General features: G+C 42.2%; 1 protein-coding gene across 7 annotated transcripts in view; it reads left to right on the top strand.

Annotated features, from left to right (window-relative positions):
• The window catches only part of HIVEP1 (HIVEP zinc finger 1), a 95,065-nt gene that overhangs the window by 64,359 nt on the left and 15,933 nt on the right, over window positions 1–14,773 (top strand). For 6 of the 7 annotated variants that reach the window (XM_070747260.1, XM_070747265.1, XM_070747264.1 and 3 more), the window contains one exon: window positions 12,727–12,854. In XM_070747260.1, coding sequence (XP_070603361.1) covers window positions 12,727–12,854 — 128 coding nt within the window. The remainder of the gene's footprint in view (window positions 1–12,726; window positions 12,855–14,773) is intronic. The other variant, XM_070747266.1, reaches the window with a different exon arrangement.

Genomic DNA, 14,773 nt, shown 5'->3' on the forward strand with positions numbered 1-14,773 from the left:
CACCACCACCATCCCACCAATGTTTTAAGTTTAGTTCCAAGACTACTATTAAATGAAGTAAACGGTTAAATTGCCACACACCCCTCTTAGATCCCTGATTGCTAGCCAGGTTTATTTTGTGTTAATATTTCAGATTATATAAGAATTCTGACTTCAGTTGCCCAAATTACTTAATTTACTGGAAAGAGCATGTACTTATTGTTTTTTGTTTATTAGCCTCTCCTCACTTCAGCATTACTTTTGTAGCATTCTTCTCAGTTGAAAGCTGGTAAAACTCAGGTCATAGATGCTGGGTTTATTTAATAGGAACTAAAATATAGCAGATTTATAACTTTGGTTATGTAACTTTATTAGGAATGCTCAGATTAAATCTGAAAGATATAAAACAAAGAATAACTGTAAACATAAATGTCATCTTCAGAAATTACATGTAATGTTCTTACGAGTTTATACTTACCAGTACTTTTGAAATGCCCAGTGTTAATGAGAGGCAAAACATGGAAATATTCCATATTGAATGAGGTTGATCTTTATGTAATTTATTTTTTTGAGGTAACTGCAGAAGTTTATACTACAGGCATATTGCCACTATTGTTTAGTATGTTCTTTGCCTTTTTTTCTTGATAGCTCGTCAAATACAGTGGTACCTCATCATACAAACTTAATTGGTTCCAGGAGGAGGTTCGTAAGGTGAAAAGTTCGTAAGATGAAACAATGTTTCCCATAGGAATCAATGTAAAAGCAAATAATGCGTGCAAATCCTTCAGGAAAATCCCAAACTTTAGAAGGGAGGCGAACAGAGGGCAGGGAGGAGCAGCTAAAGGGGGCGGGTGGAAGAAACAAGGCTAGGCTAAAGGGTGAGTGGGAAGGAAGAAAGGCAAGGGGGGGTGCCCCTCCCTTTTCTTTCTTCAAAAGACACCGTTTCAGTGCCTCTGCAAGCAAGCTGTTCTCTGCAAAATCTTTCCTCCTCCAAGCCGCCCCTCCCTTTTCTTTCTTCAAAAGACACCGTTTCAGTGCCTCTGCAAGCACCCTGTTATCTGCAAAATCTTTCCTCCTCCAAGCCGCCCCCCTTTTCTTTCTTCAAAAGACACCGTTTCAGTGCCTCTGCAAGCACTCTGTTCTCTGCAAAATCTTTCCTCCTCCAAGCCGCCCCTCCCTTTTCTTTCTTCAAAAGACACCGTTTCAGTGCCTCTGCAAGCACCCTGTTCTCTGCAAAATCTTTCCTCCTCCAAGCCGCCCCTCCCTTTTCTGTCTTCAAAAGACACCGTTTCAGTGCCTCTGCAAGCACCCTGTTCTCTGCAAAATCTTTCCTCCTCCAAGCCGCCCCTCCCCTTTCTTTCTTCAAAAGACACCGTTTCAGTGCCTCTGCAAGCACCGTTCTCTGCAAAATCTTTCCTCCTCCAAGCCGCCCCTCCCCTTTCTTTCTTCAAAAGACACCGTTTCAGTGCCTCTGCAAGCACCCTGTTCTCTGCAAAATCTTTCCTCCTCCAAGCCGCCCCTCCCTTTCTTCAAAAAAGGGGAAAAAAAGAAACTCCTTCATCCCAGCAGCAGCTGCTTGGGTTCGTAAGGTGAAAATAGTTCGGAAGAAGAGGCAAAAAAATCTTAAACACCGGGTTCGTATCTTGAAAAGTTCGTTAGAAGAGGCGTTCGTAAGATGAGGTACCACTGTATTTACATGAAAAAAATATGAGAGGGGAGAACTGTTATATCAGGGCACAGTTTAAAACTGAAGAAATGCATGATACCCACAGTCACTCTGTTTTTCCCTTCAGAGTCCTCACTCCTAGTGAGGAAGAAGCAGTGATTTTGACTTCAGTAAAAGACAAGAAGGGTTAGCTTTCTATGATTTTACTCTCATTTGGATTGGAGTATTACAAATTTCATAATGAATAAAGTGAGCATTCTGGCTGACTCTTTCTAGATTAGTTTGGTCTGTTTAGTATTTGGATAGAAGACTATTAGAAAATTCCTGGAGAGTTGACAGTAGTGAATGTATTGTTGTCAAGAAAACTTTAAGGCTCTGCTTATGCAGTTAGCAGGAATCAAACTTGACTTGAGAACATTTTTAACTTTTGAACCATATATACTATTAGTAAAACTCATATCAGTCAATGGAATTTACTAGTATGCATTGGCTATTAAGCATTCTATAAGCTGTTTCTTTTCTTTCCTCCTTTGTCCAACATCATTTCCTTTTGTTATATTTCCATCCTATTCTCCCTAGAGCTGGGTTGAGAGCATCCAGGAATGGCTCTATCTTCTGCATGGAGACTGAGCACGTGATCTTTATTTGCATATCTGGTCACTCCTTCCTCCTCTGATGATTCCCAGTTCGGCTCAGTCTGCATGCTGAAGAGACTTCTTGAAGAGAGCTGCGCCTTTGGGCAGGATTTCTCCAAATCCTGAGCTTAAAGTTCTTTTCTCACTTAGGGGATTGCTTTGCAATCAGGCAACCTTTTGGTCTGCTGATTGGAAGCCTTTTATTGCTGGCTTGCTTAGTTGAGGTCTCAGCCTGCCATGATTTGTGGTGAGAGCTTATTTCCAGGATCTGGCTCTTTAGTGAGTGGAGGCCCAGGCATTCCTGCCTGGAGGGCGGAATGGGACTATATCATTTCTCAGTCTTCTGCCTTCTCAAGGAGTTTCCTCTTACCAACATCATCATGCACAAACCATGATACAGGAGTACTGGCTAGACCTCTGTGGATTTTTCTTCTCTTGCTCCTTCCATGAGGAGTGGGAGCTCCTCGGCTGAGGAGGAAGAATTCCAGACCCTTTCACAAGATCCAGATGCATCACCTTTAACAGGCCTTTTTAAGACAGATTTATTTAAGTCATTACTATTTATTTGTTTGTTTGTTTGTTTGTTTGTTTGTTTGTATGCCGCCCCTCTCCAAAGACTCGGGGCAGCTAACAACAATAAAGAAGACAATGTAAACAAATCTAATATTAAAAATAATCTAAAAAACCCCAATTTAAGAAACCAATCATACAAACAAGCATACCATGTATAAATTCTATAAGCCTAGGGGGAAGGGAAAAATTTCAATTCCCCCATGCCTGACGACAGAGGTGGGTTTTAAGGAGCTTGCGCAAGGCAAGGAGGGTGGGGGCAACTCTGATATCTGGGGGGAGCTGGTTCCAGAGGGTCGGGGCCGCCACAGAGAAGGCTCTTCTCCTGGGTCCCGCCAAATGACATTGTTTAGTCGACGGGACCCGGAGAAGGCCAACTCTGTGGGACCTAATCGGTCGCTGGGATTACTATGTAAGGCCAAGGCCTCAACTAATTTGGATCATGACCATGTTTCAGAATCAGCCCAGAGCCAGGGGGATTCAGGTCATCTGCTCTTTTCTGAGCCTATGGTGGCAATGTAGGTAATTTCATCTCCCAAATTATTCAGGGACAATGGGCCAATCCAGGAGTGTGATTGTCACCTTCTAGATCTGAAAGGAGGTTTTACAACATAGCCTTAGATCTGTCTGGTACATTGGAGGTTCCCACAGTGGACAAACCAGTGGCTGCCATGGCTTCAGTGGTGCTCATGCCTGTAGGGACAATGGATTATCTGAAGGGGGAAGACAAAAAAGACTGAATTGTCCTTAAGAAAGGCCCACCAGGCAGCTACCACATCGGCTTTAATTTTTCAATAGGGCATTATTGTTCTGGCTTCACTAAACACAGGATCCGATTTCCCCAGAGGATGTAAGAATTCACCAGGATATGAATAAGTTGGTGGCTACAGCTGCGTTTTCAGCAGATGCCATTCTGAATGCAGCTAAGTTCGCATCCAAATCTTTAGCATTGTCAGTAACAGCCTATAACCTGTTCTGGCTTAAATGTTGGCAGGCAGACAACAAAAACTAGTGGAAGTTGGCTTTGGGCCCTTTCACAGGCAATAACTTATTTGGGGCAGCCCTCAACCCCATCCTGGTGGAGATTGGGGCAGGGGCAAAGCCATGCCTTCCCTTTACCGAGCAAACACACGATTCTCACCTTATTTTAGGAGACAATCCATTTATTCTTCAGAGTCGGAAGCAGCATACCAAGGCAGACAGGATAGACAGACGGAGAGGTCTGGATTCCGGGGACGCCAACAAATGGCCCTTTTGAGGTGGAGGAAATCACCCCTATCATCATTCAAAATGACTGCAGGGCTGTTCTGCATCTCGGCAGTGGGCTCAACTTCCATGTCCATCAATGGGAGGCTACGGCATTGGACAAGTGGATACTCAGCACAGTGCGATTAGGTTTGGCTCTGGAGTTTCTCTCTGCCTCCACAAGGTTCTTTATCAGTTGCCCTGTATCCAGAGATGCAGCCCAAAGAAGCCTGATGGACTCAGAGATTCAGTAGTTGCTGGAGATCTGTGCAATTCAACCTGTCCCTCAGGGGGAATAGGGACAGGTCTTTTTCTGGCTTTTTATGGTAGCTACCACATCTGCACAAGTGTCTGGAGTATAAACGCTTTAAAATTCAGTCACTCCAATCAATTCTGGGAAGTATACGACAAGGTGACTTTCTCACCTCCATAGATCTCACAGAGGCATATCTACATATTCCCATCAGACTGGATCTCAGATAGTTCCTTCGTTTCTCATAAGCAGAAAAGCACTATCAATACAAGGCCATGCCGTTCGGCCTATCCTCAGCACCAACAGCCTTTACAAAGATATTGGCAGCTCTGGCGGCTCACCTTCAATCTATTCCAATCTGAGTCCAATGTTACCTGGATGACATCCTGATTCAGTCCCCTTCAGCAGGTCAGGTGGAAGCAGACTAAGGATAACAGTCCAGGTCCTTCAAGATCATGGCTTTTCGATAAACAGTAAAAGCCATTTTGCTCATACCACCAGATTACTCCATCTGGGAGCCATAATAGACACGTCCGTAGGCGTGGTCTCTCTATCTCCAGAGAGACAAGACAGCTTGGAACAATTAGCGAGGCACACCATACCACTCACATTCTTGTCACAGCTCCTGGGGAAAATGATGTTGTGCGTTCTCATTGTACCCTAGGCATGACTCCACGCCAGGGCGCTGCAATGGTTTATCCTGCGATACAAATGCTCCAGAAGCAGCAACTCACAGCACAGAATAAGAGTTTCCCACAGGTACTGCAGTCCCTTCATTGGTGGAGGTCACAGTCCTTCTCCTGGGGATGACTGTTCAAGGATCCAGACCATCTGATCATCATGATGGATGCCAGCCTTTAGGATTGGGGAGCCCATTGCCAGTCACAGATCACCCAGGGCCGGTGGACCCAGTCAGACCTGTCTCACAGAATCAATTGGCTGGAGCTCGGGGCGGTTCATCTTGCCCTGAAAGCTTCCAAGGATGCCATAGTGGGTCAACGTATTTTGATCTTAACAGACAACGTGACAGCCAAGGCCCCCATCAATTTCCAAGGGGGAGACTCATTCCAGGTCACTCATGGCAGGGGCGATGGGCAGAGAGTCCCTTCAGCCCATAAAGGCAGAGCACATCTCTAGGGTCCTGAATGTGCAGTCAGATTGTTTCAGCAGGGTGACAGTGGATCTTTCAGAGTGGCGTCGGCACCCTTCTCTTTTTCAAGAGCTGACAGTTCATTATGGGAGGCCAGTCACAGACCTGGAGGAAAGAGTGACAGATATGTAAATAAAGATCACGTGTTCAGTCTCCATGCAGAAGATTATTATTCAATTACTCAATCCTAGATGCTCTCTACCAGCTTTACTAGAAATGGCATCCAGGTAGGACCAATGCCCATTCTATTTCATGCACATAATTTTTATTTTCTGTTTCTAGCTAGCCTTTCCACTCATCCTGCCTTCACTATTTCTTGTTTCTTACTGTTTTGGTTGATGTTTATGTGTTTAAATATATACAGTAAGTATGTGTATATAATATATGCATGTACAGTGTTCCCTTGATTTTTGCGGGGGATGCGTTCTGAGACCGCCCGCGAAAATCGAATTTCCGCAAAGTAGAGATGCGGAAGTAAATACACTATTTTTGGCTATGAACAGTATCACAAACCTTCCCTTAACACTTTAAATCCCTAAAGTGCAATTTCCCATTCCCTTAGCAACCATTTAGATTATTACTCACCGTGTTTATTTATTAAAGTTTATTTAAAAAATATTTATTAAAGGCAGACGAAAGTTTGGTGATGACATATGACATCATTGGGCAGGAAAAACCGTAGTATAGGGAAAAAATCCGCAAAGTATTTTTTTAATTAATATTTTTGAAAAACCGTGGTATAGACTTTTCGCAAAGTTCGAACCCGTGAAAATCAAGGGAACACTGTATATGTGCTTTGCATGTATGTGTGTCTGTGTGTGTAAAAACAGAATGCTATAGAGATAGGGAATATAGACAGAGAAACAGAGATACTATAGATAGTAGCTGGATAGCATAGTGGTTAGAGTGCCACATTTTAATGCGGGAGAACTGGAGTTTGACTCCCAGCTAGTACCTACATTACAAGTAGGGTTCTTTTGGCAAAGATCACCTAATGTTTCATCTGTTTACGTTATATAAGGGTATAAACTAAGGAAATCATGCCAGCTCAGAGATAACCAGGATTAACAAAAGTCTGTGCTAGATATTGGGGAACCAGGACAAACTGATGATAAGTGCCCGACTGGAACCAGCCATACATGCATGAGACAGAAGATTTGGAATTGATGGAATGCTACTGCAACAATAGACCTAATGAGTGGGGATATATAAAATGTATAGGGGAACTATGAATGGACAGATCCACACTAATTGATAAACAGCTGTTGTCATAACTTGAATCAGACCAACTACATATTAGATCCTGGACTCAAAGAAATCCCAAAGAACATCTGGATTTGCAAATCTAAAGCTGGAATGTTACTTCCACCCATTCTATTACAGAGCACAACAGCTGATACAAGGCATAATACCATGGATAAATTAGCTATAGTCAGCCCTCAAGACTCATTACCAAGGCTCTTTGGAGCAGTATCATCAGTTAGCATGCTTGAAGTTATCAGTAGAGCCTTCAGAGCAATCCCTACTACTCATAATTCAGTGAACTAGTATGCACCATAGCAATTATGGAGATGGTTGATTACACAATCAAGAAAAACAGCAATACACAAAAATCAGAATCGGAGAAAGAGAAGATATGTTGGAGGTAAGGATCAAGTCAACACAGAGAGAGGTTAATCAGCTGGAGGAACTAGAGAAGAATGTAGCCTCAGCTACTGAAACAAATGCAAGGGCTGACTTCACCTGGAGCCCTTGGGATTGCTAAACAAAAGCTCAAAGCTAAGAAGATAAATTAGGCTAAGAAGATACATTAGAGAACCAGAGGCCAAGATAATAAAATGACCTGTTTTCTCAAGAACTATCTAAGGTGTACTCCCAACTGCAGTGTTACAAGACATTAACAGCAAAACCACCAAGAACAAAAACTGAATAGTACTAGAAGGACATATGAGAGAAAATAAAAATACATAACACCAGTGAAAAATGGCTGTAGGACCTAAGAGCAGACCACAGCAATTTTCCAGAACAGGAACCAGTCACCATCCCAGTAGCAGACATCCAACAGTGGGCCAAAACATGAAGATCTGGAGAGCACCTGGCCTAGATATAATTCACATTACCAGCTAAAGAAACAAACAGCAGTGCATGAAGTTTGTGTAGATGAACTAGCAACCTAGACTGAATAACACAAGGAAGGACAGAGCTGATCATGAAAGACCCCACAAAGAAACAGCATTGCCAACTGTAGGTCAATAACCTGCCTTCCCGCAACGTGGAAAGTCCTAATAGGCATTAGACAGAAGTTGTGGGATCATATGTGCCATTTTTGAACCTCACAGAGGTTCAAAACACTTGTTGCTCATACATAGAGGTCTAAACAAATGGATGGAAGACCTGACCAAACCACAAGTGGTAATAGATAAGAACCAGAAGATAGCAGTAGTGATGACTATAGGGATGCCAAGCAACATCAGAAGATGTCTTTGAAGATGAAAAAGTACCAGGCTCTTGAGAAACTATAGATCAGTGATGGTAAACCTTTTTTGGCTTGGGTGCCAAAAGAGTGCGCGTATACACGATAGCATGCATGTGTGTATCCACACCCATAATGTAATGCCCTTCCCCCTGCACATGCACACAACCCTCCAGTTGCCCCCCTGTGCCTCACTGAAGCCTTCAGAGTTCTGGTAGACTTGTTGGGCTGTTTTTATTTCCTCTCCCCACGGTTCAGGAAAGCCTCCTGAAGCCTGAGGAAAGCAAATAATGGCCAAATGGGCCAACAGGAACTTTGGAAGCAAACTTCCGGTTGGCCCATTTTTCACCATTCCCGGGGTTAAGGAGGCATTCCTGAAGCTTGGGGAGAACAAAAATGGCCAAAAAGAAGGCCAGTATGCACAGGTGTGCTGGAGTTGACATAGTGCTACACCTTGCGTGCCCTCAGATATGCCATAGGTTCACCTATAGATGATGTGGAAAGTAACAACTAGAGTGGTCCCACTGATGGTAGAAATACTTTGAGCTGTGATTTCTAAACAGAGAGAGTGGCTTCCACAGATTCTAAGAACACCAGAGTGCAGGGCTACCATAGGAATAGCTAAGATATTACGCAGAACTCTTAAACTCTCAGGCCTATTTTAGAGGATCTGAGATTGAGAAACAAATGTACTACACAGAGAGGTGAGGATTTTGTATATGTTTAATTTAATGTAATAAACCTTTGGAAGAGTATCTTAAATACAGCATTTTCCTATAGAAAGATTGAATCTCTCATATGGGATTTTAATAAAAGTAATCATTATTATTATGTACAAACATATTACATAGTACATAATCCAAATCCTGATTCCAAAAATGATACCTGTGGCCAGATAGACACACACAGGAGTAATGAGTCACTTCAGAAGTCAGTACCAATCCTGTCAAATCTGTAGAGTACGGTTGTCAAACCTTTTGCTATGCCTGAGCCACATTGAGTGAAGAAGAATTGTCCTGGGTCGCATATAAAACATATAATATAGTTAATATTTATAAATTGCATAATGTTAAAAGTTTATCATCTTGTGGGACCGCATTACTAGCTGTCCAGGGCCACATGTGGTCTGTGGGTTTGGATGTACTTACAATAGAGAGTATCTTATCATCAGGAAAAGAAACTTGATATATAATAACAGTAAATCGGACCGGACCAGAATATCTCCGGGACCGCCTGCTGCCGCACGAATCCCAGCGACCAGTTAGGTCTCACAGAGTTGGCCTTCTCCGGGTCCCGTCAACTAAACAATGTCGTTTGTCGGGACCCAGGGGAAGAGCCTTCTCTGTGGCGGCCCCGACCCTTTGGAACCAACTCCCCCCAGATATCAGAGTTGCCCCCACTCTCCTTGCCTTTTGTAAGCTCCTTAAACCCACTTCTGTCATCAGGCATGGGGGAATTGAGACTTTCCCTTCCCCCTAGGATTATAAAATTTATGCATGGTATGTCAGTATGTATGATTGGTTTCTTAAATTGGGTTTTTTAAAATTAACTTAAATATTAGATTTGTTTACATTGTATTATTATTGCTGTTAGCCGCCCCGAGTCTATGGAGAGGGGCGGCATACAAATCTGATAAATGAATGAATGAATGAATGAATGAATGAATGAATGAATGAATGAATAAAATATCTGCCACATATTCAGAGTGCAAGGATATTTGAACATATAGAACTGTGATGGCAAACCTTTGTCACATGTGGCAGGCGTGGCACATGGAGCCATATCTGAGTACACATGAGGCATTGCCCTGTCAGTTCCAGCATCCATATGCGCGCTGGCCAGGTGATTTTTTTTGGAGTTCCAGAGAGCGGGGAATCCATTTTTGTCCTAAAGCTTGGGAAGGGCAAACAACAGCCCACAGCCTAACCAGAAATTCATTTCCGAAATTCTGATGGAACCATTGGGTCCATTTTTCACGATTCACAGACTCCGGAGGCTTTCCTGAAGCCTGGGGAGGACGAAAATGACCTACCTACCAGCCAGTTGGCCTACTGGAAGTCTGGAGGTTTCATTGAGGTCTGCGTGCATGCATGAGGGGGGGCATTGCATTATAGGTGTGCCCCCATGTGCCCTTTTGACACCCAAGCAAAAAAAGGTTTGCCATCACTGGTCTATGTGAACTCTATGCCAGCACAGGATGAGATATTATCCTTCAAAATACTTAAGTTTCTTCAACATGGAATTACCTCAGCTCAGACTAATTCCATAGGATTGGAGGATTCATTGGTAAGATCATCAGCAACCAGGCTTCTTGGCTCGCTAAATTAGTTGTGGGAAATTAATTAATTAATTAATTAATTAATTAATTTACTTACTTACTTACTTACTTACTTACATACATACATACATACATACATACATACATACATACATATATATATGCCGCCCCTCTCCGAAAACTCGGGGTGGCTAACAGCAATCATAAATAGTATACAATAATAATCCAATACTAAAAGCGAATTAAAATCCCTTAATATAAAAAAAACAAACATACATACAAACAAACAAACATACCATGCATATAATTGTAAAGGCCTAGGGGGAAAAGGAATCTTAATTCCCCCATGCCTGGCGGCAGAGGTGGGTTTTAAGTAGCTTACGAAAGGCAAGGAGGGTGGGGGCAATTCTAATCTCTGGGGGGAGTTGGTTCCAGAGGGCCGGGGCCGCCACAGAGAAGGCTCTTCCCCTGGGTCTCGCCAAGCGGCATTGTTTAGTTGACGGGACCCAGAGAAGACCCACTCTGTGGGATCTAACTGGTCTCTGGGATTCGTGCCGCAGAAGGCGGTCCCTGAGGTAATCTGGTCCGGTGCCATGAAGGGCTTTATAGGTCATAACCAACACTTTGAAATGGAAAACACAATCTGGTTTATTTGCATAGTTTATGTAGATTGCAGAATTTAGTTTTCCTTGACAAAAACATTTGGGCTGTAATGTAAGGAAGACGTACCCCTTCATGTGACTGATGTGCTATGACTTTTCTTTCAAGTACCAGAAAATAAGGAATTCTATAAAATATTATTTTCATTTTGGAGCCATTTTGAGAGAGCAGAGCAGTATTTCTTTTTGTAAAACGGAGAACATTACCTGCCAGCGTATTAGTCTTTTAAAGGCTATTTTTGATACAGTTTCCATGGGATGTTTCCATGCTGCTGCTTGCCTTTTCCATGAACTATCCTTGTGCTGATGAAAACCCCATTAGGGTTAAGTGGTAAATAATTTGAAAATGTGAAATTTGCAGTCAGTCAGGATTACATGCGTGATGACGTCAGTGGAGGCTATAAGATTTCCGTAAAAAACAATAAAGAAGGAATCAGTTAAAAGAACATCCTTTTTAAAAGCTCTACCCAAGTCTGCAGAATTGAATTTGTTTTTAACTACAAAAAATATAATTCAAAATATGAGTATTTGAACTTATTCGGAATTGCAGTGCATTTTGATTGCATATGCACTTTTCTGATAGTTCATTATTTCAACTAGTGCATGAGCAGAAGCTTCTGCACAGAAGTGTTATATGTGCGTGAACAGGTAGAATCCACTATTAGGTGAAGCCTATGCAAATTTTGTTGTCTAGTAGTCTTGTCAAAAATGTGAAAATAATTTTCCAATATAGTGAAATTCCACACTCATATTTTACATCTATTTTACAATTTATAACTATAGGATACATCCCTGCCTTGAACTATATAGATGGATTTATAATCTGTGCATATGTAGGAGAGACTAGGCCCTTGAAGACGAATTTTAATAATATACAGTATTTCTCTGTGATAAATCTGACATGCAACAATAGGGGCTGACAGAAAGAGCACAATGCATATATGTAAGGTTTTTTTTAATTTATAAAAGGCATAATTTCAGTCCTAATTGCATAAATTATCTCAGGGACCGCCTTCTGCCGCAGGAATCCCAGCGACCAGTTAGGTCCCACAGAGTGGGCCTTCTCCGGGTCCCGTCAACTAAACAATGTCGGTTGGCAGGGCCCAGGGGAAGAGCCTTCTCTGTGGTGGCCCCGGCCCTCTGGAACCAACTCCCCCCAGAGATTAGAATAGCCCCCACCCTCCTTGACTTTCGTAAGCTCCTCAAAACCCACCTTTGCCATCAGGCATGGGGGAACTAAGATAATCTTTCCCCCTAGGCTTCTACAATTTATGTATGGTATGTCTGTATGTATGATTGGTTTTATAACAAGGGTTTTTAGCTCTTTTAGTATTGGATTTTTACATTCTGTTTTTGTCACTGTTGTTAGCTGCCCCGAGTCCACAGAGAGGGGCGGCATATAAATCCAATCAATCAATCAATCAATCAATCAATCAATCAATCAATCAATAAATAATCCCATTGTAATCAGTGGTGCTTCTACCTACATAAATCTACTTTGTCTCAGGTGTTTGAACTAAGGATAATTATTTTCGATCTTATATAGAAATTATGTGTTGCTTATGAAAGCAGTCTTACAGCTGATATTGATTGATCTATCAATCATGTTAACAAGGCATATTAAATCATAATATAAAAGGAACTCATTTGTAATGTATACTTGCATTCTGAATTAGTTAATATTAGATGCACAAATGGATTGGATTTTACCCTACTTATAGAATAATTTTGCCTGAGGTGGTAGATTTGATTTGTGTATTAACAAATGCTACTAATCTGCTAGTTAAACTTGTAAGAGTTGATTTACATTTATCTCAGCAGGCATTAGTTAAACAAAAGGCAGCAAAGAAATTCAGCAATAAAGAAAACTCTGAACTAAGTACTGATCAAGATATTGAGAACATAGTCAAAAATGAGCCAAGAAGAGTTAAAATATTTGATGGAGGGTGAGTGGTTTCTTTCCCTAAAGTGCTATGACTTTATTGATTATTTTGAACTGAAATCTGATTATTTCACCCTCTGTTTTTGTGTGGAATAGAATTTGAATTGCATTATGCAGAATTGATTATTTTAGTCAATTTCTAGCAAATTTGGTGAACAGCTTTTGGGGTAGACTTTAGAACAGTGATGGGCAACCTTTTGAGCTTGGTGTGTCAAAATTCGCCAAAAAACTGAGCATAACTCGGGTGGTGTGTCACCTTGAGAAAAAAACATAATTTTGTGATATTTATAGTTTAAATAACAAATATGCATAATTATCTTTCTCTCTCTTTCCTGTCATTCTCTGCCTCAATCATTTTCTCATTTCTCTTTTTTTTCTCCTCTTTATTCTATCATTTCTCTCCCTCTCTCTTCCTATCTTCTATCTCACACTCTTTCTCTCTCTCTCCCTTCCTTTCTTTCCTTCTCTCTTCCTTCCACTTTTTTCTCTTTCTCTCTCTCTCTCCCTTCCTTTTTTTCTCTTCCTTCCACTTTTTTCTCTTTCTCTCTCTCTTTTCCTTCCTTCCCCTCTTCCCCTCCCTCTCTTTCTCCCTCTCTCCCTTTATATTTATGTCTTCCTTCCTTCCTCTCTTCCTCCCTTTCTCTCTCCCTCTAGTTCACTTTTCTCTCTTCCTCCCTTTCTCTCTCCCTCTCGTTCACTTTTCTCTCTTTGGCGAACCCCCAAACTGTTCAGATTCAAGAAAAAGCTTATCAAGGGGGGTGGGGGGTTGTAAAAATCTAGTTATGAGCCGCCAAAGGAGGAAGCAAATGGTGCGATGTCCACGCAGGGGGTTTTTTCAGACTCTCTTTTTTGCGAGCCCGGCATGATTTTTTTAAATTACAAATTAATAACCCGGAAAGGGTTTACCTTAGCACCGTCTCCTGTAACACCGTTCTGGAAGGCGAGCAGGGAGCAGAGGGGCGAGGGCAGTGTTCCCTCTAATTTTTTTTCGGGGTGGGCGGAAAAGTACAGTGTCTGACTGACAGTCCCTTTGGGACTGGGCGGCATATAAGTATAAATAAATAAATAAATAAATAAATAAATAAATAAATAAATAAATAAATAAATAAATAAATAAAGTGTGGGCGTGCGCTATCACACATGAGCGAGTTCTTGCATCTATAATTATATCCTTTCTATGTCTCCCTCCCTCTTTCCTCCCTCCCTCTTTCCTTTCTATCTTTCTCTCACCCTGCCTTTCTCCAAGCCCTTCCTTTTCCCTCTCCCTATCCTACTACCCCTCACCCTCCTTCTTTCCTCCCTCCCTCCTTTTTTCTATCTCTCCCTCCCTTTCCTCCTTCCCTCTTTCCTTTCTATCTCTCCCTCCCTCTTTCTTTTCTATCTCTCCCTCCCTCCCTCTTTCCTTTCTATCTTTCTCTCCCCCTGCCTTTCTCCAAGCCCTTCCTTTTCCCTCTCCCTATCCTACTACCCCTCACCCTCCTTCTTTCCTCCCTCCCTCCTTTTTTCTATCTCTCCCTCCCTTTCCTCCTTCCCTCTTTCCTTTCTATCTCTCCCTCCCTCTTTCTTTTCTATCTCTCCCTCCCTCCCTCTTTCCTTTCTATCTTTCTCTCCCCCTGCCTTTCTCCAAGCCCTTCCTTTTCCCTCTCCCTATCCTACTACCCCTCACCCTCCTTTCTATCTCTCCCTCCCTCCCTCTTTTTTTCTATCTCTCCCTCCCTCTTTCCTTTCTATCTTTCTCTCCCCCTGCCTTTCTCCAAGCCCTTCCTTTTCCCTCTCTCTATCCTACTTCCCCCTCTCCCTCCTGTCTATCTCATCCTCCCTCTTCCCTTTCTCCCATTCCCTCCCTCTTCCTTTCTATCTTTCTCTCCCTGCCTTTCTCCCTCTTTCCCTTCATCTCTCCCTCTCTCTTTATCTCAATTCCCT

The sequence above is a fragment of the Erythrolamprus reginae genome, chromosome 3 (genome assembly GCF_031021105.1).
Source record: "Erythrolamprus reginae isolate rEryReg1 chromosome 3, rEryReg1.hap1, whole genome shotgun sequence".
Lineage (NCBI taxonomy): Eukaryota > Metazoa > Chordata > Lepidosauria > Squamata > Dipsadidae > Erythrolamprus > Erythrolamprus reginae.